Source organism: Schistocerca americana, chromosome 4 (genome assembly GCF_021461395.2).
Source record: "Schistocerca americana isolate TAMUIC-IGC-003095 chromosome 4, iqSchAmer2.1, whole genome shotgun sequence".
In the NCBI taxonomy this organism is placed as follows: Eukaryota; Metazoa; Arthropoda; class Insecta; order Orthoptera; family Acrididae; genus Schistocerca; species Schistocerca americana.
This window is the reverse complement of record NC_060122.1, coordinates 479,781,189-479,808,656: the sequence shown is the minus strand read 5'-3', so window position 1 is coordinate 479,808,656 and position 27,468 is coordinate 479,781,189. Positions and strand designations below refer to the sequence as shown.

The 27,468-nt window shown below is 42.3% G+C and overlaps 1 protein-coding gene across 1 annotated transcript in view; it reads left to right on the top strand.

Annotated features, from left to right (window-relative positions):
- LOC124613563 (major facilitator superfamily domain-containing protein 6) overlaps positions 1–27,468 on the top strand; it is a 370,141-nt gene that overhangs the window by 186,131 nt on the left and 156,542 nt on the right. The window contains exon 2 of the mRNA XM_047142277.1: positions 7,066–7,255. Coding sequence (XP_046998233.1) covers positions 7,066–7,255 — 190 coding nt within the window. The remainder of the gene's footprint in view (positions 1–7,065; positions 7,256–27,468) is intronic.

The following is a 27,468-nucleotide window of genomic DNA, read 5'->3' as shown; positions in this document are numbered from 1 at the left end:
CCATTATCCTTGTTTTGCTTTTGTTGATGTTCATCTTATATCCTCCTTTCAAGACACTGTCCATTCCATTCAACTGCTCTTCCAAGTCCTTTGCTGTCTCTGACAGAATTAAAATGTCATCGGCGAACCTCAAAGTTTTTATTTCTTCTCCATGAATTTTAATACCTACTCCGAATTTTTCTTTTGTTTCCTTTACTGCTTGCTCAATATACAGATTGAACAACATCGGGGAGAGGCTACAACCCTGTCTTACTCCCTTCCCAACCACTGCTTCCCTTTCACGTCCCTCGACTCTTATAACTGCCATCTGGTTTCTGTACAAATTGTAAATAGCCTTTCGCTCCCTGTATTTTAACCCTGCCACCTTTAGAATTTGAAAGAGAGTATTCCAGTCAACATTGTCAAAAGCTTTCTCTAAGTCTACAAATGCTAGAAACGTAGGTTTGCCTTTCCTTAATCTTTCTTCTAAGATAAGTCGTAAGGTCAGTATTGCCTCACGTGTTCCAGTGTTTCTACGGAATCCAAACTGATCTTCCCCGAGGTTGGCTTCTACTAGTTCTTCCATTCGTCTGTAAAGAATTCGTGTTAGTATTTTGCAGCTGTGACTTATTAAGCTGATAGTTCGGTAATTTTCACATCTGTCAACACCTGCTTTCTTTGGGATTGGAATTATTATATTCTTCTTGAAGTCTGTGGGTATTTCGCCTGTTTCATACATCTTGCTCACCAGATGGTAGAGTTTTGTCAGGACTGGCTCTCCCACGGCCGTCAGTAGTTCCAATGGAATATTGTCTACTCCGGGGGCCTTGTTTCGACTCAGGTCTTTCAGTGCTCTGTCAAACTCTTCACGCAGTATCATATCTCCCATTTCATCTTCATCTACATCCTCTTCCATTTCCATAATATTGTCCTCAAGTACATCGCCCTTGTATAGACCCTCTATATACTCCTTCCACCTTTCTGCTTTCCCTTCTTTGCTTAGAACTGGGTTTCCATCTGAGCTCTTGATATTCATACAAGTCGTTCTCTTATCTCCAAAGGTCTCTTTAATATTCCTGTAGGCAGTATCTATCTTACCCCTAGTGAGATAGGCCTCTACATCCTTACATTTGTCCTCTAGCCATCCCTGCTTAGCCATTTTGCACTTCCTGTCGATCTCATTTTTGAGACGTTTGTATTCCTTTTTGCCTGTTTCACTTACTGCATTTTTATATTTTCTCCTTTCATCAATTAAATTCAATATTTCTTCTGTTACCCAAGGATTTCTACTAGCCCTCGTCTTTTTACCTACTTGATCCTCTGCTGCCTTCACTACTTCATCCCTCAAAGCTACCCATTCTGTACCCAGTCTGTAATATTAAATGTAAATATGGGAGACTTCACTATTTTGATCTTTTAATAGTTCCAAAGCTAGTAAAGTAAAGACAGATTCCATTCATTAATGTTTTCGTACTGAATGAGTTCTGTATGTTTAAGATTGTCCGCTTAACGACAGATGAGATTCTCCTCTGTTTTTGCCTTGCAGATAACGAATAGTAAATACAGAAAAATATTCCGTTTGATAAGCATACAAAATATTTTTCTTTGTGAAAGTTGGCACATAAATGACCAGTAGCCCCTGAGAACCAAATTAATCAGTACAGTTTGCATAAAAACACGCATATTTTCTGTCCATAATAGCAGCGCTCAAGCGAACTATCTGTTAGAAGGCGGTGATCCGCGCGCTGTGTATAAAATATTATTTCGTGCGTACTTCGGAATAGCCGATGTCCGTACTTTTGTTGTCGTGGTACTGGGTTATTTCAGAGTCTCATGCTAGCCCACAATATTTAACATAGTAAATAATATTGCAGTATTCAGCATTTATTTTTTGATGAATAGATACAGAATTTAACAAAACTCCCAATCCAGGTGGCCGCCGAGCTTAACGATCCCACCCGAACGACTGATCACCAGCAACCATGTCACGTGCCCTCACTTCATGATACACTACGAAGAGATTTGAAACTTAATATAGGACAATTACGCAGTGTCTGTTGATCAGGAACCTTACACCACCACCCCTTCACCCTTTCGTCATTAAGGCAAAAGGAAAGCATTCAACAGCACGTGGCGTACGCAGGCGATTACCCATCCAACTACTGGCCACGCCCGACGTTGTTTAGGTTCGCTGATTTGAAGAGAACCGTTGTATTCAACGAGGCAAGGCGGTTGGATCACAACAACAAATGGTGAAAAGCGATACCATTCAGCAACACCTCCTCAGTATGGGTTACAGAATCTGCCGCGCCACAAGCTTACCCGACGAAGTTCACAGAGATTAGCACTCGGAGCGGAATTGCTGCCTTTGAAGCATGGTGAAAGGTTATCTAACGAATCGCCTAACACAGTCACAGTGTACGAATAAGTCGAGAAATACATGGGGCGATGCGTCCGACTTGTGTGAAACAATATTTGAAAAGCAAACAATGACTTGTTTAGGCCTTTGAGCAGTTCTGATTCATTCTCCTCTCAACTAAATTATCAAGTTTTAGTTCCAGGAATTTAACATTATCAACATTTTCAATCCGCATATCACCAGATTCTATGCATAAGCCAGATGGAAGCCTCTTGGGTGCTCTGAACTTCATATACTGATTTTTTCAAGTTTAATGACTGCGGACTGCCTAGAAACCTTTAAATACGAACATTTTTGGTTTCGGCTTTACCGTGACTGTTGTTGATGTCGAATGAAATGAATTTCCAGTGACATAATTACTATACTTAATGTTTCTAACATTTCATTCTGATTACTTAAGTGTGTACAAAGTATTACGTTATAAACTTGACACAAGAGAATCTATGACCACAGGTCTTATTTAGGCTTACATTTCTGTTCATATGTGCAACGAAAGATCTCCACAGTGCTTTGAGACTTGCTCCAACATTTTGTTTTGCTTCGTTAAACGTTCTTTGCAGACGTCATGTTTTATCCTTTCAGCGTTTACAAAATGTAATGATGTATGTGATGTAACACAAGAGGAAAAACATTTGCATTTTCCGTCAACCTTTCAGTCAACGACCTCCACTAAACTATCAGCCACTCATTGAAATAGTGTTTTTTTTTTCCCACTCCTAGGCAACGCAACACATACAACCCTTATAAATCCACATAAATCCACTTGATGATGAAGGTTTAACCTCCGAAACATGGAAATAAATAGTGACTGGAAACAGTAAACTTGTTTAATTCAACGGCGAAAACCATTTCAGGAAAATTTTCATTTGCAGCTTTTTCTAACATTACATTTAATTAGTTATTTACTCCCGAAACGAGCCCACGCCGATCAAATATCCCTTTAAAAACGAACATTTTCTTTCATACTTATTAATACTTACACGTAAAGAGGATGATGACGCAGTGTTTAAGAGAGAGAGAGAGAGAGAGAGAGAGAGAGGACTGTAGGAGAAGATGGATTCAAACCCCCTTAAACTTTCAAGATTCAGGTTTCTAAACGTTTCTCTAAATTACTTCAGGCGAATGTCACGAAACTTCCTTGACTACGGAAGTGAGAGATACCGAGAAAGAAGGAATGAAGGACGTCGAGGACATCAGGGACGGAGGATAGTTTCATACTGAAGAATAATGGGGAAGGAAATCAGCGGTTCCCTTTCAAAGGAATAATCCTTGTTCAGAGTTTTAGGGAAATCACAGAACACTAAACCATAATGGCTAAATCTTAATGGCGTTTGACACTGTTGACCAAGTTCTGGAATCATTAGCTTCAGCTCTTGATGTGTGGAGTAAAACTGTGTTTATATTAAAGAACACTTTACAATAGGGACCTACCGAATGAGGCAGTGCAGCTATTAAGACGCTGACCACATTTTCAGGAGGATGGAGCTTGCTCTATCCAGCATTCTTGATTTAGGTTTTCCTTTTTTCCTATGAGGCAAATGCTGGGATGGTCCCTTCATCAAGGCCCTGGACGATCACCTGTCCTGTCCTTATAAAAGCATATTGATATATTCTGTGTTTGCATATTTTTGAGCTATTTATATTGATTGTATATAATGGCAAATGCAATATCATTGTGCTTGGGCTGGGCAAAAGTATGGAAACACCATAAACACAACACATTATCATGCCTAGTACGCTGTAGAACACCCTTTGGAATTCACAACAGCTTTCAGTCATCTCGGGATGGATGAGCACAGGTCCTTCATGGTTTCCAGGGGAATTTTATGCAGAATAGCGGAAGTTCAGATTACGCTGATGGAGGTGGACAGCGATCACGGCCCTATCTCTCCAAAATAGACCACAAAGGCTCAATAACGTTGAGATCCGGTGAGTGTGGTGGAGAGGGGAGATCCACAATTCATCATCGCGCTTTTAAATTATCCTGGACGACGTGAGCTGTGTGGAAAGGGGCGCTGTCGCCTTGGAACACAGTATCGCCATTTGGGAACAAACATTCTACCATGGGATGAATCTGACCAATCAAAATGATCATATAATCGCTGAGAGTAACGCGACCTTGCAGAAAAGGCATGGGGCCCATGTATTACCACGACATGTTGCCCAAAACATCAAGGAACCGCTGTCATGGTTCACTCTTGGGATGAAAACTCGTCCAGAAGTTGCAGAAAGTGTAAAACAAATCACATCTGACCAAATGATTTTCTTCCATTGCTCCATAGCCTCGGTTTTGTGGCCTCGACACCACTTTTTCCTGTTATGGACGCTTGCAATTTTGATGACTGGTTTTAGAATCCCAGCTCGCCCTGCAGTTCTCTACTTCTGGAGCTAGTTCCACGTCATTTTGGTGCCGGCAGGGATCGCGAGTGCGGTATTCAGTTTTGCAGTCACTTTTGCAGCTGCCGTCCACTTACTTCACGTGACAACCGTCTTCAATGACCGTTCGACACGGTCACTTCAATACACACTTTCGTTTCGCGTTCTGATTTAGCGGATAATGTTTCTCACCTTTCCCTGAATGCGGTATAAATCGACAATATGGTGCCTCTTGAAACACCAAACACTTCGACTACCTTCTTTACAGAAGCGCCCATGACACGGGCTACCAGCCATTTGTTCCTGTCCGAATTCAGTTGGCTCCGACACACTGTTCTGAACACCACTGCCGCTTGTAATGTATTGAGGACATTGCACAGGTAGCGTTCGTGATCGAATCCAACAGCACTATCTATAGGCCTGACTAGCATTTGTAAGGATTTCTAGCGGTGTTTTTGTCCAACTTCTGTAAGATGACCCCGAATGAAAATAAATAAATGGACATTTTAACTTCTGTCCTGCTGAATACAAGCCCAGTGTTATTGAATCCATTCCCAATGCCTATCCAGCTGGAGATAGTGCCGTATGGTCATAACTGTCGCTCCTTCACCAAAGAAGACGAAGTAAATATTCCTGAATTCCAATCAAGAACAACTGCCAAGATGAGAAACATAGACGTAGATATCCTTGGTGTAACAAAGCAGGTTAAATCACTTAATAAAGGCAAGGCCTCCAGTCCAGATTGTATACCAGCCAAATTCCTGTCAGAGTATGCTGATAAAATAGGTCCATATTTAGCAATTATATACAACCACTCGCTCACAGAAAGATCCGTACCTAAAGACTGGAAAATTGCTCAAGTCACACCAATACCTAAAAAGGGAAGTAGGAGTAATTGCAGGCTCAATTACAGGCCTATATCACTAACGTCGATTTGCAGTAGTGTTTTAGAACTTATACTGTATTCGAACATTTTGAAGTACCTCGAAGGAAACGAATTATTGACTTCTAGTCAGCACGGAACCAGAAAATATCGTTCTTATGAAACACAACTAGCAGTTTATACTCATGAAGTAATAAGTGCTATCGACAGGGGATGTCAAATTGATTCCATATTTTTAGATTTCCAGAAGGCTTTCGACACCGTTCCTCACAAGGGTCTTCTAACCAAACTGCGTGCCTATGGAATATCGTCTCAGTTGTGCGACTGGATTCGTGATTTCGTGTCAGAAAGTTCACAGTTCGTAGTAATAGATGGAAAGTCATGGGGTAAAACGGAAGTACTATGCCGCGTTCCCCAAGGAAGTGTTATAGGCCGTCTATTGTTCCTGATTTATATTAACGACATAGGAGACAATCTGAGTAGCCGTCTTAGATTGTTTGCAGATGATGCTGTTATTTACCGTTTTGTAAAGTCATCAGATGATCATAACGACTTGCAAAATGATTTAGATAAGATATCTGCATGGTGCGGAAAGTGACAATTGACCATGAATAAAGAAAAGTGTGAAGTTATTCACATGAGTACTAAAAGAAACCCTCTAAATTTCTATTACGCGATAAGTCACACAAATCTTAAGGCTGTAAATTCAACAAAATACTTAGGGATTACAATTACAGATAACCTACACTTGAATGATCACATAGATAATATTGTGGGTAGAGCGAACCAAAGACTGCGACTCATTGGCAGAACACTTAGAGGGTGCAACAGATCTACCAAAGAGACTGATTACACCACGCTTGTCCGCCCTATTCTGGAGTATTTGCTGTGCAGTATGGGATCCGCATCAGGTGGGACTGACGGATGACACTGAAAAAGTTCAAAGAAGGGCGGCTCGTTTTGTACTATCGCGAAATAGGGGAGATAGTGCCACAGACATGATACGTGAATTGGAGTGGCAATCGTTAAAACAAAGGCATTTTTCGTTGCGACGGGATCTTCTCATGAAATTTCAATCACCAGTTTTCTCCTCCGATTGCTAAAATATTCTGTTGGCACCCACCTACGTAGGGAGAAATGATCATTACGATAAAATAAGAGAAATCAGGGCTCGTACAGAAAAATTTAAGTGCTCGTTTTTCCCGCATGCCGTTCGAGAGTGGAACGGTAGAGAGACAGCATGAAGGTGGTTCATTGAACCCTCTGCCTGGCGCTTTATTGTGAATAGCAGAGTAATCACGTAGATGTAGATGTAGATAGCGAGCAGTGCGAGGCACGGTTGTCGGCAGCACTGCCGTGCAGACGGTCGGCGCGTGTGTGACGCGGTGTCTTGTTGTGGCGTGCGCAGGTGGCAGAAGGGCAAGATGCTGCTGCTGGCGTCGCTGTCGGCGTGGATCGTGTTCACGCTGCCGCTGGGCTTCATCCAGCCGGCGCCCACCTCCTGCCTGGTGCAGCACAACGACACCATCTACGAGCTGCGCGTCCCCTCCGTGCGGCCAGTCCTCAAGAGGGAGGCCCCGCCGGAGCTCTACGCCCAGGTAATCCCAGCACCACACCCGCACTGCCCGTCACTGGCTTCTTGTAACCATTCTGGATTGTACTCTGTCCGATCGAAAGTACCCGGACACTCCAGTGTAATATGAAATTTACCACAAGTTGAAAAAGAGAGTTAAAGAGGGTCGGGGTGGGGGGTGGGGGGGTGGGTCGGGGGTATATACGTGCGTATGATAAAACCCTTCCCTTAAAAATTTCTCTCCTTCATATCCCCTCTGTGTTACCACAGATGACGTTTCACTGATCTCATTTGTACTATCTGCAGCGAATTGACGCATGGTGCAGGGAATGGCAATTGAATCTCAATGTAGACAAGTGTAATGTGCTGCGAATACACAGAAAGATAGATCCTTTATCATTTAGCTACAAAATAGCAGGTCAGCAACTGGAAGCAGTTAATACCATAAATTATCTGGGAGTACGCATTAGGAGTGATTTAAAATGGAATGATCATATAATGTTGATCGTCGGTAAAGCAGATGCCAGACTGAGATTCATTGGAAGAATCCTAAGGAAATGCAATCCGAAAACAAAGGAAGTAGGTTACAGTACGCTTGTTCGCCCACTGCTTGAATACTGCTCAGCAGTGTGGGATCCGTACCAGATAGGGTTGATAGAAGATATAGAGAAGATCCAACGGAGAGCAGCGCGCTTCGTTACAGGATCATTTAGTAATCGCGAAAGCGTTACGGAGATGATAGATAAACGCCAGTGGAAGACTCTGCAGGAGAGACGCTCAGTAGCTCGGTACGGGCTTTTGTCAAAGTTTCGAGAACATACCTTCACCGAAGAGTCAAGCAGTATATTGTTCCCTCCTACGTATATTTCGCGAAGAGACCATGAGGATAAAATCAGAGAGATTAGAGCCCACACAGAGGCATACCGACAATCCTTCTTTCCACGAACAATACGAGAATGGAATAGAAGGGAGAACCGATAGAGGTACTCAAGGTACCCTCCTCCACACACCGTCAGGTGGCTTGCGGAGTATGGATGTAGATGTAGATGTAGAAGATCGCAGTACACACGAGGTGCCTATTTGCTTCCACTGCCCTTCTAATTAATGTTCACCAACTTGCAGTCTTCTACAATTCTAATTAATCGAGAATGAGATTTTCAATCTACAGCGGAGTGTGCGCTGATATGAAACTTCCTGGCAGATTAAAACTGTGTGCCGGACCTAGACTCGAACTTGGGAAGTTTGCCTTTCGCGGGCAAGTGCTCTATCATATGAGCTACCCAAGCACGACTCACGCCCCCTCCTCACAGCTTTACTTCTGCCAGTACCTCGTCTCCTACCTTCCAAACTTTAAAGAAGCTCTCCTGCCAACCTTGCAGAATTAGCACTCCTGGAAGATCCTTATTGCGGAGACATGGCTTAGCCACAGCCTGGGGGATGTTTCGGGAATGAGAAGTTTGGAAGGTAGGAGACTAGGTTCTGGCGGAACCAAGGCTCTGAAGAGGGGGCGTGAGTCGTGCTTGGGTAGCTCAGATGGTAGAGCACTCGCCCGCGAAAGGCAAAGGTCCCGAGTTCGAGTCTCGGTCCGGCACACAGTTTTAATCTACCAGGAAGTTTCATTCAAATTAATGTTCACCAACCTGCAGTCTTCTTCAATTGTTGTCCCCTGCGCAGAAAGCAGTACGTAGGTCGTCAATTCGTTATCTTGAGGCTGTAAGAAACTCTTAGCGAGGAATTGATATTAGGTAATAATTACATTTCCAATTAGTTTGTTTATGTGGGATCCCACTCCGTTTTTACTAAATGAAACATCAAGTTTACTTTAACCAGTCACCGTTTCAAAGGTTTAAACCTCCATCATCAAGTGGATTTACATGTTTTAGTATGACATTTGTGCGTGTGTTGTTACGATTTTTTGGAGGAACGTGTGGCACTGTCTAGTGGAGAAACAAAGCACTATTTCAGAACATGGTTTTGATTTTCTTTTGACAAAAAAGTTTGAAGCTAGAACTACAGAACTGCGAAAACGGTCATTTGGTTTCTCAGACAGGAAATAAAACACAAGTTTTCCAACATTTTTGGCAAATCAATCACTAAGGAGGTAAAATAGTGGGTGAAAGTTTTTTTGAAAATAAGTAATTACTAAAGAACTACTGAAAGATTTTTAAGACTACATCTGTGACAATTGGCATTTGACTTCTCCGTTAGAAATAAAAAAAAAGTGCTTTAGTGTTTCTGGAAACTCAACCCCCAAATGAGTGCAATAAGGGATGAAAATTTTTACGAAAATATTTGGTTACATTACAAATTTTTTATGCTAAAGTTATGAAAATAGTTATTTCACTTATCGGTCAGATATAAAGAAATATTTGTTAGGCGATGAAGTGGCTATCGAAATATCTCCACATGAACGCAAAAGACACGATTAACAAAAACTTTCGACTCCAACTACCAGAATCGCTTATTGTTCAGAAATAAATTCTCAAAAGACCAAGCTTATATAGTTTTAATTAGCTTGAAAAGTTTAGAAGCTGTCGCACTTTGTAAACAATATAAAAACTGGATTAAATGAAAGCAAAAAAAAAAAATCTCTGCATGCCGTACAGTCTCCGCGAGCGAAGCAACGGGCGCCAAGTGTAATATGCCCATAAAATTGTAGCTTGCTTTTTTTCACGTCCGAATAAATGTTTGTGTGGTGTCACCGCCAGACACCACACTTGCTAGGTGGTAACCTTTAAATCGGCCGCGGTCCGTTAGTATACGTCAGACCCGCGTGTCGCCACTATCAGTGATTGCAGACCGAGCGCCGCTACACGGCAGGTCTAGAGAGACTTCCTATCACTCACCCCAGTTGTACAACCGACTTTGCTAGCGATGGTTCACTGACAAAATACGCTCTCAATTGAGGAGACGATAGTTAGCGTAGCCTTCAGCTACGTCATTTGCTACGACCTAGCAAGGCGCCATTACCAGTTACTATTGATACTGAGTCATGTACTGTCAAGAGCGACACTCATCATTAATGGATTAAAGTTAAGTATTCCACCAGCTACGTCCGTTTTCCTAAAGTCTATTTTCCTTGTCCTGTTCCAGACCTCACTCCAACCTGCGTGAGCTAAAACGCGTGCCTTTCGGCTTCCTCTAATAATACGGTGTTGGCTCTCCTGCCAACCCACAACAGTTTGCATACTCTTCAGTTTCTTTATTTTCACGAATTCTGTAAGTCCTTCATTGAGTGCTATCTAGATCTAAAATTTTCCTGATTACTTTCGGTTCTCTCTTTCGGATTTCTTCAATATCATTCTTCCTGTTTAAAAAGAGTATTTTATGAAGTCATTCTGGTGTGATGACTGTGTTGTAGTGACTCCTTTTTGTGAATTTTGAGATACATTTTGTGTTTCGTAAGTCTGAAGACTACTTCCTTTTTGTAGCAAAAAAATTCGTAACTAATCTCCCTAATGGTTTCTCCTAAAAATTTGAACTGAGAAAATTTCTCGAATTTTCAATATATTTTTCAAATATTTGGTGCCAGGTTTTTTCTATATATGTACTTTCTTTTTTCATATGGCGCTTAGGAATCTACTCTTTCTGCTATTTCTATAAGATTTTCTGTTTGTTTTTATGCTGTTTGTATGGTACATCGAATCTCCAGGTCGTCTGCTGAAGCTAAAACTTTGTGATTTGATTAGTTCGTCAGTTTTAAGCTCTGACATTTGCTTTCGCAACTCTTGGATAACTTTTTCGCACTTCGCCAGCCCAGGCTCCGATCGTGGCCAGTAGGCTGATGCAAGTCGACTTGGTAGGTTGGTGACATAAGGCCAAGCAAGGCGGTACACTCCACTCACGTGTTCGACTGCCGAACACCGCGTTGCGCTACAGCTTATAGGACACTCTAGCAATAACTTTTCCGGTAGATCAAATCAACTTCGACGATTTTTTACATGGCTCTGGCTTCTCCCGACACCTACTCGTATGTTTGCTGTTTTATAGGTCTTATCCTCAGGAACAAATTAACGCGCAAAACCAGCTGGACTCTCATTCAAACCTCGCTAACATCGCTGACAAATTTGTTTTGGCACTGGATTTTTTTTCAGCATTCCAAAAGTACGACACTCATCTTCTTCAAAGCTTTCCCACAGTGAATATTTCATGTAAAATGTACCGTGCTTTTTCTTCTGGTATACTAATGGTGCCAGCTATTTCGCAACCCCACTTTAATCGTAAATCATTTAACGCCGTTGTGTCCACACTTTTCTCGTTTCACTTGAGGCTGCGTTTTTTTAAACCTCGCGTTGCATCACTCAAACTTTGGAATTTAGAAACCTATGTTTTAAGAATCTGAAATTTTATTTCAGGCTCTTTATAAACGTTCACTGACTTCACGCGAATTTTCATTGCCATTAAACTGCCCAAAGCCAGAATTTATGATGACTACTTTAAAAAGTTGAAAAAGTGTTCAATAATTTAAGTGGACTCTTCACACACGCGAAATCTCTAAGCGGTCGAGGGATTTACTCCTCGCCCATTAGGAGCCAGCATACGGGCAGAGGGACCAAAGTGATGACTAAGCAACTAAGAGCATTAAACGACTCTTAGAAGAAGAGAGATATTAAGAAGGAGAGATTTAACCGGTTTCTATGAGTTTCATCGTTCTAGTCGTAGGCTATTCGAAAATGATTCCTGTGAAAAATATAAGGTCAAAGGTCATGACGCAGGATCCATTCCGTACCAGGTGGAATCGTTAGAGCCCTCGACAACAAGGAAACTTCACATTCAACCTGATAGTTTTCTGGAAGTAAAAGATTTAGTGATTTTAATCAGTTGCATACATACTTGCTATTAAAATAGAAAGTCCTTGCTGCTTGAAGCTACAGCCAAGTGGTATAAGGTCTGCGTTCTGATCGTAGTGAACTCACGTGTTCTTGGATTGAAATCGTACTTCTTCTACTATTGCTTTACTCTATAGGGCGTAAAAGTCGCGAAATTTAATTGTTTTGATCTTAAATAAAATCAGTTTTATTGTGAACAAGAGGGAAAAGATGACGATCAGAGGTTTCTCTGCTTATATTATGCGTATCGCTCGACACAAGGTGGCAGAAAGAAAACAGGTGAGCCTTAGAGAAAGGGAGAGAGAGACACAGAGAGACCTAGAGAGAGGCAGAGACAGAGCAATTGCTAACTATTTCAGCCACTTTTCCATTTTCGTATTCCCTAAAAACTAGTAATACATTTTGTCTGGACTGAGGATCAAACACGTGTCGGCAATGTTCGTAACCACGAACACTGATCATTTTTACTCTTGTTAATACTCAAATTTGATTTATTTAAAATAAAAATATACAAATGTCGTGAAATTTTCGTTCTCGTACAAGAGATTAAAAAGTTTTGCAAAAGATGGGATTGCAACTCGCGTTCAGAGAAGCTGTCTATGATACGAACGCTGGCCTTATTCCATTTGACTGAGTCTCACTTTGTGAAACCGCGTCCAAACCGTCCGCGCCGAGAAAAACCGCGAATAGAGACTCGGCGCAGCGCCTCGTGGCCGGCGTGGATACGAAACCGCGCCGCTGTTCACAAGAACGAACAAGTTGCGGTACATCAAAGGAAATGGTTCGCTCGAGCGCGGTTGTTTCTGGACGACATTTCTCGTTTCGCATTGTTATTGACGGGCACGCACTCTGGAACATCGCTGCGCACGTGACAATTCTCTGCTCCATTCTGCACAGTGGCGCGAGTTTGCGCACGGTGCGGAGCTGCCCGTTGCGGCGCGCCTGGTGTGGACGCGGCTAAAGGGATTTCCTCCTCATGTGTACCCGCAACGAACGGAAACAATTAATTTTGTTTCTCGGTAGCTATTATATTCAAGGAATTTTCTTATTTTAGTGTGTTCTAACGACTCAACCGCTTCCGAAACGGATCCTGTATAATTAATGGTATTTGATGTAGATTTTTTTTCCTACAACAGAAACAAACTAAACCCCTCCACATGAAATAGCCTACTTTCGAGTAGCCCCCGCCCAGAATGCCGAAACTCATCGAAATCGACTGCCCGCAGTGTCTGGGCCCTCACTGTAAGATGTATTTGATATTTTAAAAGAGTAAAAAATACGCTTACCTTTGACTTCATCCATGTTAGCCTTGTCATCCTAATACCCAAAATGAACAATGCCTAGGAGTAAAAAAATATAACTGCTACACAAATTCCATATGAAATTAAGTCATCAGTGAATTGCTTTCTGCTTAAAAAAAGAGAGCGTTTCTAAAACACTAGCGCTGCCTATAATAGAATATTGCTTAAGTCTATGAGATCTGTATCAGGCTAAATCAATAGAGAATGTCGAATGCAAGCAAAGAATGACAGCACGAATGGTCCTGTTTCACCCGAAGGAGAGCATAACATAAGTGCTAAGAAATTTTAAAGAGCTACGTCAGATTTTTCGAGAAAGATCTAAGAATCTGTTTTTGGGCCAAAGTCTGAGCAGGATCTTCAGCCCTCTACACAACACTCCCTTAGGCACCATGACGGTGAAATGGATTACACAAAATTTAAGCATCTAGCCAACAATTCTATCCTTACTCCATAGTTGGATCGAATGAGGAAGGAGGATTCTTATGGTGCACAGAAAGTACCTTCTCCCACCATAATGGAATGAGTGAAGCCAAGGTCAGATTTTGAAAATTGTAAGCGGCTGGTGGAAATATCTAGACTACGTAGTGCCTTGAAATTATTTCTATAGTTGTTTATTTAGTAACTATCCTGGCGAATAATAAAACAGATAGGTTGCAGAAAGCAGTATCTTTTTTATTTTTGGGATACTCAGGCGTAAACCAGCAAAACCTTCCGCCAGCTGGGTGCACGCTTAGACAGCAAATATACACTCGAAGCAACAACCTACAAACTGTAAGTAAGAAATGGATTAGGTACACCATTTGTCATTGAAACTGCATCACCAGTACGAATAGTAAATAAAGAAATTTTTCTTATTGTGCGTATACAGTACAGTACGAAGAAAGGTCCGGAGAAAAATAAGGTTGAGCAATAAGCGTTCTGTGCTGTTATTGGCTGACGTTGTGACGTCAGTAAGGAACAGCGTCTGTAAACTGGTATTCTGCTATTGTCAGAATGTTACTAATAGAACATTACTTCCGAAACTTCTCCATCCTTTAAAAAAGTTCAAGTATAAAATAGCGCAGTTGTTTTCGCGGTTTTCTGTCAAAAAATTATTCCAAATGAGCATATCAGCGAATATAACACAAGATGTATATAACGCTCATTTTCATTTTGTATTCATCACAAGTGTAAAAGAACTTCAACTAATAGGTAGGCACTGTCGTTTCCTCTCGAGCAATCATACAGGTGCATTATTTGTAGAAAGGATTGAAATTAGCTACTCTAACTGGAACATACTTCAAAATATCTGTGTTGCAACTGCAAAGTTGACACTGCAGTAGAGGATGTCCGTGTTTTCCCCTTAAAATACTGTAACTTTTATGCAAAACGGCGCGCAAAGTAATCGACTTGCAGATGTCTTTGATCCACCGAACTCGTTTCGACCACTGCAACAAATTTGTGATTTGATTGGGTGAAAACATTTTGCACAGTATTCGAGTAATTTTAAGAGACACAAGTGTATTTTTTTAGTTTCTTCGTCGTCTAGACATCGTTTCGTTAATGACAATTGACTCCGAAGATCTTTATTACGAGCTTGCAGTTTCATGCACAGGTTTTTGAGATGTGCATTGCTCCTCCGTAAGGTCGCTACGGTATTCTGCATACTGCCTTCATCTGAATCGTTACAAACAACTTCACTTCCAGAAACACATTTGCAAACACTCTTATACCGTATAAATGTTTTTCTATAGTCTGCTTGCTTCTATGGATCTCACGTTCTGTTGCACGTGATGCGCTATCGGTAATACAAGGAAATTACACGGTGGAAATGTGTCGCTGTTACGCACTCGTTTCCGCCGTAAATTTACCAGTCTCGAACGCGAATTTCTTTGTAATTACGATAGCATGTTATAGCATTTTGAACATTCACACCGTATTTTCAACAGCATTTCGACAGCCAAATTTTCTGCAAACGTGCATCCCGAGGGAGGACATGAAGCACTATTTCAGTTCCATCAGGGCTGTGACTGTGAGATTTGCAGCCAACAGTAGCACAAAGTAGCAATATGTGCACACATTTAAAATACATTCATTTGCAAATCACTTACTGCACTAAAGTATCTAATCGCAAACGACAGCACTCACGAAATCACACAGCCTCTAACACAAAAATATGGGTGCGAAGTCTTCCTTTCTGACGTCACGTGCTGGTGCGAAAAGTACTTGATTAAATTTGTATGTCGTTTGGAGGCGTTCAGAGCGCAGAATATAATACGCAGATCTGCAGCTTCTGGTATCAACAATGCCACTAACTCTGCAGGGCATCGAGTCGAACTGGGTTTGGATGAATGACACGGGTAAATCACGTCGTGTTATTTCACGTCTGTACCAGACATCACCAGTCGTAGTAGCGGGCGAATGGTGGCGTGAGTGCCACTCTGGAACCGGTGACCAGGTGTTTCGAATGGGTGAGTTTTACGAAGATAGTACCGGGCAGGGCAACAGCCGAACACCCACAGCATCGTGGTAGGTCAGAACAGCACGGGAACATGGTCTACCTCTAACCTCTTGAATCATTGCTATGGAGACCTTGAAGATAGTGTGCAGCCACAGGCTTAACACGTGCCTAAACGGTAAGTAGGGGCCGACAGGTTGCGAAATGGAAACGACACTGAAAATCCGATGAAGTTTTGCATAGATGGGTTGGGCAGAGTCTCTAGTATGCCTGTCGACCGCTTCATGTCGCTCTTTTCAGGTCTGATAACTTGGTGAGCACAAAAGATGCCTAGAACAATAGAGTCTACTGCCAAGTATGGGTGCCCGGTGCGAGGTTGCGCCTGATTTCATGCAACCCCACTTAACATACCTCTCATGCAGGACTCTCACTAAATTTTGAGAAAACGCAGTATATATAATTCTGAACAGTAAATGGCATAACACCACTGATACATACAGACTTTGAACAGATCCCTGTTGCTAAGGCAGAATATTCAGATTTCTTGGTGTGTACATTGACGAGAAATTGAATTGGAAGAAACATATCGCATATCCCTTAGAACTGCTTATGCTGTTAGGATTATTGCAAATTTTGGTGATAAACGGATCAGTTATTTAGCCTACTATGCCTATTTTCATTCACTGCTTTGATATGGAATCATATTTTGGTGTAATTAATCATTAAGAAAAAACGTATTCATTGCACAAAAGCGTGTAATCAAAATGGAGCCCACTTAATATCACCTTGCAGACATTTATTTAAGGAAGTCTGTATATCCACAGTACCTTGGCAGTAGATATATTCAGTTATGAAATTTGTTATTAATAACTCATCCCAAAAAAAAAATGTTCAAATGTGTGTGAAATCTTATGGGACTTAACTGCTAAGGTCATCAGTCTCTAAGCTTACACACAACTTAACCTAAATCATCCTAAGGACAAACACACACACCCATGCTCGAGGGAGGACTCGAACCTCCGCCGGGACCAGCCGCACAGTCCATGACTGCAGCACCTTAGACCCCTCGGCTAATCCCACGCGGCTCCAGTTCACAAAAAATGGTTCAAATGGCTCTGAGCACTATGCGACTTAACTTCTGAGGTCATCAGTCGCCTAGGGCTTAGAACTAATTAAACCTAACTAACCTAAGGACATCACACACATCCATGTCCGAGGCAGGATTCGAACCTGCGACCGCAGCGGTCTCTCGGTTCCAGACTGTAGCGCCTAGAACCGCAAGGCACTCCGGCCGACTCACAAATAATAGCGAAGTGCGTAGCTACAACTCTAGAAGAAAGCATGATCTCCACTTTTCTGGATTAATTCTGACTTTGGCACAGAAAGGAGTGAATTATGCTGCCACGAAAGCTTTGGTCATCCAGCAAATAGCATTAACAGTCTGACAGATAGTCAACCAACAATTAAAAACAAATTTTAAAAAATTCTAAATGACAGCTCCTTCTACTCAGTAGATGATTTTTTATATATGAAGCATTCACTGTAGAAAAAAAAAAGAAAAAAAAGAAACTGTGTATTGAAAACTTGTGTTAAACTGACACCTTCCACATCACTACGAAATGTTGTATTCATGATCTATGGGACAAGTGTTAATGTAATATAATATTTCCTTCTTCACGACAATTCCTGGCTGCGCACTGCGGGGGCGATGAGGATGCGCCTGCAACGTTTTCGATGGTAAGCGTTTGATCATTCACCATACAGTCCGGACTTGGCTCCCTCTGACATTCATCTCTGGTCTAATGAACCACTGGTTAATGAAAAACAACATTTTGGCACAGAAAACGAACTGTAGAGCAATGTACAGAAGTGGCGGAAAGCACAGGCGGCTGCATTCTATGGCAAGTGCATTGGAAAGGTGGTACGCCCTACAACAGACGCCTACGTTGGAGCGGAAGACGTAGAAAACTGTTGGAAACAAATCATTTTTTATTTTCACTGTGGTTTCCATTTCGCCACCGATCGGATGTACTTTCCAAATAGCCCTTGCAACTGCAACGCCTACTGTCAAAATTACCGGCTATGCGAACCAGAGGTGATTGCGTTGTGTACCCTGTGGTAACCCATACCAAAACGCCACGTGCTGGACCGGTAGGACGCTGACGAATTCAGTCAGCAACATTCTTTCCCCTCTGAGCCTCCACAGACATAGACGTCCATCGTGAGGGTGTACGCTGAATTTGGACCCCTGTGGCTGGTGTTGTGCACATCATTATCGGCGCGTCTGTCTCTGCTGCGTGTCAAGGGAAGCCGCGACAACAGCAGCCGTTCCGACAGCCCATTGTGCTCCAGAAGTCGTCGGACTGTTCTTATAGAGACTTCTCTTTCTGAGAACAAGTCGATTTCCTGACTTTAGGCACGTATCGCACCTGTACGATTCTCCGTTGCCGAACGATTAAAATGTCTATCCTTTCGGGCGCTAGTCGCGGGGCGACAGTAAGGTCCTGAATGACGTTCGGCTACTCCATATCCACATGACAGTCGTGGGATACCAAACAGTGCAAGCAGCAACACCGTCGAACAGTGAACTGCGTCCCGACAAGCCACGTCTTGCCGCTGTCGGTACTTGCCAATGCCGGCCGTTCCTCCTCCTTACACGAGGCATAACACGATGTTCTCAAAAACAGTCAACGTATAAATGCACTTTCTGAATAATCAAGCCGCCATGTAATCTTTCCTTATATACAGGGTGACCCAAAAGTTCGTTATCATTTGAAAATTCAATACTTCACGGAATAATGCAAGTAGAGATGTAAAAACTTGTACATGTGCTTTAAATGGCATAGGGCTTCATTGAAACAAAACATGAACAAAATCATCAACAGCCGGCGCTTCATGTGATACAAAAGCAATAAATAGCATAACAATCGATTTTTAGCAAAGTAGATGTACTTTATACCAAATGCTCAGTATGTCGGTCTTCGTTCATTAACAGTACCTGAAGTCAAGAGGCAATGTTGTGAACAGCACTGAACAGCATATCGGTAGATATGTTCGTTGTCTTTTTTTAGCATTTCTAATGAGGCTGGAAGATCGCGATAGACTTAAGACTTCAGGTAGCCCCACAACCAATAATCACACGGATTGAGGTTTGGGGACATGGTAGGCCAAGCATGACGAAAGTATCGGCTCAGCACGCGATCCCCACCAAACGAAGGGCCTAAGAGCTCTTTCACAAGTGTAGCAATGTGAAATGGAGCGCCAGTCAGCATAAAAATCGTACCTTCGAGCAGGTGTTTATCAGGCAGGATAGGGATCATGCGATTCTGTAACATATCGGCGTACCTCGCACCCGTCGTGCTGACAGTTTGAATTGTAGCGCCGCATTTCCTTGAAGAAAAAGGATCCGATCACGGCTGATGTAAATTGACACCACATCACAACTTTCTTGCTTTCTCGTCGTGCGGTGGGGTTTCCGTGACAGTTGTAGGATTTTCGGCAACCCAAATTCTGCAGCTGTGGGAGTCGACAGACTCTCAAACTGTGAAGTGGGCTTCCCCAGTACAGGGCACGTTAGGCAACCAGTCGTCATCTTCCCTCATTGAATGAGATTTTCACTCTGCAGCGGAGTGTGCGCTGATATGAAACTTCCTGATAGATTAAAAATGTGTGCTGGACCGAGACTCGAACTCAGGACCTTTGCCTTTCGCGGACAAGTGCTCTACCAACAAGCACGAATCACGACCCGTCCTCACAGCTTCAATTCTGCCAGTACCTCGTCTCCTACCTTCCAAACTTCACAGACGCTCTTCTGCGAACCTTGCAGAACTAGTACTCCTGGAAGAGGACGGGTCGCGAGTCATGCTTGGGTAGCTCAGTTGGTAGAGCACTTGCCCGCGGAAGGCAGTGGTTCCGAGTTCGAGTCTCGGTCCAGCACACAGTTTTAATCTGTCAGGAAGTTTCATCTTCTCTAATTTTTTGAAGAAGTACTCTCCAAACAATAATGCGTGGAAATTCGGTGCGACGTGCGACTTCGCTATACGGAGGTCAACCATCTAAATTCTCCATTTCTCTCTGAGATGTCTTAGCAGCACTCGCACGCATGTCTGTCCGCTCACTACGTGGCCGGTAGTCTAACAACACTTGGCTTCGGACTTTATTACCATATTCTTCACAGTGACACTTGTCATAGGACCTTTACCCGTTCGAATATCCCTCTTATGGTGATAGGATCGTAAAGCTGCAGCAGTGGGTTCTCCATGTTGATAGTAACTGATCGACAGCAGTATCTTTTCTGGTAAAGTCAACATGCCACGATTGCTGCGCATATCTCTCTCTCTCTCTCTCTCTCTCTCTCTCTCTCTCTCTCTAACTCATTTTATACACAATTCTCACGAGGCGTGAGTGACGTGTTGTCGTCCAGTGGCGTCTGCTGGCCAGTTTTTGCACTCGTTTTTGGTTTCAATAAAACTCTAATGTCATTTCAGGGATGTGTATCAAGTTTTACTTCTCTACCTACGTTATTACGAGAATTAGAGCATTTTCAAATGTTAGGGGACTATTGGGTCACCCTGTACATGTGGATGGCGTTATTTCCGCGTATTTTGTATAGTTATCTTGAAATGCTAATTATTTGTCTGTCATCTCTAGCCTGAAGAAATTTCTTTAAACTTTAGATAGTTCTTGCTCATGAATACTTCTTGTTTGAATAATGAACAGCTGCGCCATTATAACTAGAGCCCGGTAGAAGATGTTTAACAGACGTATCACACTAAACTACGCAGAACTTCAGGCCGTACTGTCTTTCTCCTTCAGAATTTTTTTTCTTCTCTTCTTGCCTCGTTACGTCCTCCGTAAGTACGCAGATCAGTAGGGCAACCAAATAATTTAGGTTGTTGCATAAGTTCGTAGCGTTTCTTCGTGAGTTCAGTAAACACAACAGTTACAACAGACACTTCAGTCATCGATAATATATTCTCGTTCACTATCTACAACAATCTGACAACGCTGGGGTAATTTTCGGATTCCGCGACTGTAGAAATCATGTGGTTTTGAGCGAAGAGCTCGCTGAGCCAGGTTCGGTGAACAGTTTCATCTGGAAACGAAGTTCTTTGAAATTTGTTTGTTAGAAAGCGGAAAAGGTGATAATCTGAGGGTGCAAGATTAGACGAAGGTGGGCGCGGAATGACTTCCCAACCCAACTCTTGCATAATGTTTTTTGACAGTCCAGCGGAATCGTGGAGTGGCGTCCTTCACACAGTCTTCCTGATCGTTGTTCTTGGACTACGTCTGCAGGACGTCTCAGTTGCTGACAATAAACGTCAGCAGCGATGGTTCCACCTCGGGGAAGCAATACGTAGTACACCGCACCATCGCTGTTCTACCATATGCGTAACATCTTTTGTGGATGTGCTCAGGTCTTTGTACGGGGTGTTGCTGCTTTGTTTAGGCTCAACTATTCCTTTCTTTCCCTTATCATAAAGACACCGTTTCTTTTCACCAGTAACGATACAGTATAGAAATGGTAGGTGTTGTTCACGAACCAATTGAAGACGATCAAGCAAAGATGCACATAAGGCCGCCCGCCGATTTTTGTGATTTTGGCTTAGACCGTCCGGTACTCATACACTCGATTTCTGGAAATTCCCCATTGGATGCAAATGTCGCACGATGGTGGAATGGTCACAGTTCATCACATTTGCCAGTTCTCGAGTACATTGACGTGAATCATTGCGGATTAATGCGTTCAAGCGATCTTCATCGAACCTAGAAGAAACTTCCTGAACGTGGAGAGTCACTAATGTGAAAATTCTCCTCCATAAAACGAGAAAACCATTTCCTGCGGTGCTCTGTCCAGTGGCATTACTCCCATAAACGATGCAAATATGTCCCTGGCTGCCGTCGCTGCAGTCACCCATCTATTCAACTCAAACAGAAGCATATGTCGGAAAATATTCCGATTTCTCCACTTGAAACTCCATTTCTAGCGTCCACAGCTCCACTCACTATCTCCAAATAAAAAACAACAATATTTAAACTCAAATAGCAACAGTGAACTGTTGTTGTTGTGGTCTTCAGTTCTGAGACTGGTTTGATGCAGCTCTCCATGCTACTCTATCCTGTGCAAGCTTCTTCATCTCCCAGTACTTACTGCAACCTACATCCTTCTGAATCTGCTTAGTGTATTCATCTCTTGGTCTCCCTTTACGATTTTTACCCTCCACGCTGCCCTCCAATACTAAGTTGTTGATCCCTTGATGCCTCAGAATATGGCCCACCAACCGATCCCTTCTAGTCAAGTTGTGCCACAAATTTCTCATCTCTCCAATTCTATTCAATACCTCCTCATTAGTTATGTGATCTACCCATCTAATCTTCAGCATTCTTCTGTAGCACCACATTTCGAAAGCTTCTATTCTCTTCTTGTCTAAACTATTTATCGTCCACGTTTCAGTTCCATACATGGCTGCACTCCATACAAATACTTTCAGAAACGACTACCTGACACTTAAATCTATACTCGATGTTAACAAATTTCTCTTCTTCAGAAACGCTTTCCTTGCCATTGCCAGTCTACATTTTATATCCTCTCTACTTTGACCACCAGCAGTTATTTTGCTCCCGAAATAGCAAAACTCATTTACTACTTTAAGTGTCTCATTTCCTAATCTAATTCCCTCAGCATCACCTGATTTAATTCGACTACATTCCATGATCCTCGTTTTGCTTTTGTTGATGTTCATCTTATATCCTCCTTTCAAGACACTATCCATTCCGTTCAACTGCTCTTCCAGGTCCTTTGCTGTGTCTGACACAATTAGGTCATCGGTGAACCTCAAAGTTTTTATTTTTTCTCCGTGGATTTTAATTCCTACTCCAAATTTTACTTTTGTTTCCTTTACCGCTTGCTCAATATACGGATTGTATTGCATTGGGGAGAGGTTACAACACTGTCTCACTCCCTTCCCAACCACTGCTTCCCTTTCGTGCCCCTCGACTCTTACAATTACCATCTGCTTTCTGTTCAAATTGTAAATTGCCTTTCGCTCCCTATATTTTACCCCTTCCACCTTCAGAATTTGATAAGGTATTCCAGTCAACATTGTCAAATGCTTTCTCTAAGTCTACAAATGCTAGAAACGTAGGTTTGCCTTTCCTTAATCTAGCTTCTAACATAAGTTGTAGGGTCAGTATTGCCTCACGTGTTCCAATATTTCTACGGAATCCAAACTGATCATCCCTGAGCTCGGCTTCTACCAGTTTTTCCATTCGTCTGTAAAGAATTCGCGTTAGTATTTTGCAGCTGTGACTTATTAAACTGATAGTTCGGTAATTTTCATATCTGTCAACACCTGCTTTCAAAAAAATGGTTCAAATGGCTCTGAGCACTATGGGACTCAACTGCTGTGGTCATAAGTCCCCTAGAACTTAGAACTACTTAAACCTAACTAACCTAAGGACAGCACACAACACCCAGCCATCACGAGGCAGAGAAAATCCCTGACCCCGCCGGGAATCGAACCCGGGAACCCGGGCGTGGGAAGCAAGAACGCTACCGCACGACCACGAGATGCGGGCAACACCTCCTTTCTTTGGGATTGGAATTATTATGTTCTTCTTGAAGTCTGACGGTATTTCCCCTGTCTCAACAGTGAACTACAAATAAAAAATGACAACCGATAAAAAGCAAATCAATCGGGATACCAACATGACAAACAAAAACGCTACGAACTTATGCACCGAACTTGTTGTTGTTGTTGTTGTGGTCTTCAGTCCTGAGACTGGTTTGATGCAGCTCTCCATGCTACTCTATACTGTGCAAGCTTCTTCATCTCCCAGTACTTACTGCAACCTACATCCTTCTGAATCTGCTTAGTGTATTCATCTCTAGGTCTCCCTCTAGGATTTTTACCCTCCACGCTGCCCTCCAATGCTAAATTTGTGATCGCTTGATGCCTCAAAACATGTCCTACCAACCGATCCCTTCTTCTAGTCAAGTTGTGCCACAAACTTCTCTTCTCCCCAATCCTATTCAATACCTCCTCATTAGTTACGTGATCTACCCACCTAATCTTCAGCATTCTTCTGTAGCACCACATTTCGAAAGCTTCTATTCTCTTCTTGTCCATACTAGTTATCGTCCATGTTTCACTTCCATACATGGCTACACTCCATACAAATACTTTCAGAAACGACTTCCTGACACTTAAATCTATACTCGATGTTAACAAATTTCTCTTCTTCAGAAACGCTTTCCTTGCTATTGCCAGTCTACATTTTATATCCTCTCTACTACGACCATCATCAGTTATTTTACTCCCTAAATAGCAAAACTCCTTTACTACTTTAAGTGTCTCATTTCCTAATCTAATTCCCTCAGCATCACCCGATTTAATTCGACTACATTCCATTATCCTCGTTTTGCTTTTGTTGATGTTCATCTTATATCCTCCTTTCAAGACACTGTCCATTCCGTTCAACTGTTCTTCCAAGACCTTTGCTGTCTCTGACAGAATTACAATGTCATCGGCGAACCTCAAAGTTTTTACTTCTTCCCCATGAATTTTAATACCTACTCCGAATTTTTCTTTTGTTTCCTTTACTGCTTGCTCAATATACAGATTGAATAACATCGGGGAGAGGCTACAACCCTGTCTCACTCCCTTCCCAAGCACTGCTTCCCTTTCATGCCCCTCGACTCACCGAACTTATATAATGAAAAATGCCATATTTTTTAGAATTTCTTTTTCTCGATACCCACATAATTTACTAAACTTCGACCCTGAAGACAATGAAAAAGAAAATAGTTTATGCAATTACCTCTGCTGTCCTTAACGTCTACTGACTATACTGAGGATAGCATGAATCATTAATAATGGTGCGTTATAGAATGTAAGTCGATAAAGATCTCTCGAAGTCAAAATAATGAGACTAGGTTGGCCTGATTTAGTTGCAGGATAAAAAGTTGTTGACTGCAAAAGGACATCACGTTCGGCTCGACCATTTGACATGAAGGACACTGGCAGACCATGAACACGCGGAACAGACATCGTCGAACAACAGACTGGCACCGCAATTAACTGAAATGAATGGAGACATCCCGAATAGTTCGCGATTAAGCTGTTTGTGGTCAACAGAGCGATCGACCGGAGCCCTAATTGAAACTTACAGTACCGGCGTCCCCTCAGCAGGAAACTACAACAGGCAATAAAAGAAAGTTTGAAAGGGACGATGTGCTTTTCAGTAACGGACAATGCATTAAAACAACATTAGTGTCAGTTCGTCGCACATAGCTTGTTTAGGACTCGCCCTTATCCCCGATTAACTGTTCTGCGCACAGGGGAAAAACTGATGGTGGGACGTTACAATTTAACGTTCGTTAAACATAGGCAGCATTAGAGACAGGTTACTTGCACAGTACGTTGAAGATAGAGAAGAAAAATGGCCGGGTGCCGTGTCGAACAGATTACCTTGCGATGTAGGAAAACCGGAGAGAAGCTAAATCAGTATAGCTGGACGGTGATTTGAACCCGGGTACTTTTAAATATAAATAACTTGTCACAGCCCGTGCGTTACCTCACTAGGTGGAGGCGCACTATTTAATTACAATGCGATTCTTGTAACCGCAACATTTGAGCATTTTTTTATTAACGACCTAACCAGCAAGTGTCGGTCGATTCTTGCGTGTCTGCTACTCATTTTCCTGCCTGCTTAATTCTACAGATATGCGGTACGAAATTCTGAGACTTTCTCAATGAATTTCTTTGAGGTCACCCTGTAAGGTGTCAGGCAAATCCAACACCTTCCATGAAAACCCTGACATGATAAGCAAATCCGGCAGTATGTCACATAACTCCGAATAAATCCTGACATTAAATTAACCAAAGTAATACGATCAACGAGTGAGCAAATGGAATACCACAGACTAACACGCCTAAATGCATGTCATACCTTCCCACCGTGAAACAGACGCAGTTCTGAGGGGAGAAACGAGAACAGAAGCCGAAAGCAGAATCGTGTAGGCTAGGCGGCCCTACGATAAGGGACGGACACCCACGTCGCCAGCTGACCGCCAAAATCACCCCCAGCCCATGTTAAAAGATAGAGCCCTCCACAAGAACAGTATAGATCTTACGATAACACTAAAAAGGCCACACCAGCTGCAAGTTTTAGCGTGAGACTTTTTCGCGTCTCTGTTACATTGCAAACGTTAAAAACATTGCCCCACCACGAAAAGTATAACGTTTCTCATTGGATAGATAGAATTTTGTAGGCGGAGCTTAAGGTTAACATTGAGACCCTGATTGGTCAGTTGAAAACACAGCCAGATAGCTGTTTTTAAACCAACTTCGGTAAATTGTAGCAAGCAGAAGTTAGGAGAGAGTTATTCCGAGACGGCGAGCTGTATGGAGCTGCGCCGCCCGCCGCCCCCTGACGCTGCATAACGCGGTAACAAGGTAATGAACGCACGCGATGCCGCATAACAGCGGATAAAGCTTCACTCAGAACTGCAGAAGTCTCATCTGTTACACCTCCTTTTTACGTAATACTAGTGTCGATCGTCAATTAAAGCTCATGGTATTCACATTTGCTACGTGAAGTAAAAATCTGAAATGCGATGATTTTTCTGTTATATAATTATTCAGAAATCATATCAGCCACTGTAATTTACGACAAGATAGATAAGTAATTAAAGATAATTGAGGGTCACTGTAGACCATTTTGATAGTTTTCTCTTTTATGAAATTTAACTTAAATCTAGATTATAGATGTGATATGGCATAGGTCATCCTTCGATCCATTGTAGAACTTGGAAACCCATTCAGGGAATATTCGTTCACATTTTTGTTGAACGCAGTTGGTTTTTATCATCCTGTATTAAAATATTTCCTTTTATCAATAGTGCAATTTATAAACAATGTTTTGTGAGTAGAATAAAATTTCCAGGGGTAAACTTATTTTACCATCTAACTAAAAATAGGAAAGCCTTGAACCCCTTCCACTAAATTTAGTTAGTATTAAGATTCTAGCTAACTAAAAATAGGAAAGCCTTGAACCCCTTCCACTAAATTTAGTTAGTATTAAGATTCTTTTACAGGGAGTGCAGTGGAGCTGACGCTGAAATCATTAAGTATTTGGTTATATCATCGCTAGTCTCACTGAACTCTGCATGTCATGTGTGGTCTGGCATCTCCTTACCAGGAACAGGTCCCAGGTTCAAACTAGTCAATTCCCTAAAAAACACGCTCAGAGCGTCGTTGCGCGAAAGTGGTAGGGAGACACGACTTAGAACAAACAGACACCACGCAGAACGTTAGAACCCGTCTCAGCTTTTATCTTTCCGTGAGCCCCTCAGCCTTCGCAACGGCAACTCAGAGAAATAAACTACAGCCTGTAAGTCATTAACAGGCATCCGACGTATTCAGTAGCAGCATGTCGACAGTATCCACGCATCTGCAGATCACTGTAAATGTCAATTAAAGGAGGTCTTGTGGAACGTTAAGCACTAACCGTACGATGGCACGTCAAATAGTAAAAACGAGAGGGAAAAAAATGAAATGTTCGTATGGCATTTATTGGCCGGGATATCCCCTTTCGAGATTCGGCCGCCGTATTGCAAGTCTTTTTAGTTGACGCCACTTCGGCGGCTTGTGTGTCAATGATGATGACG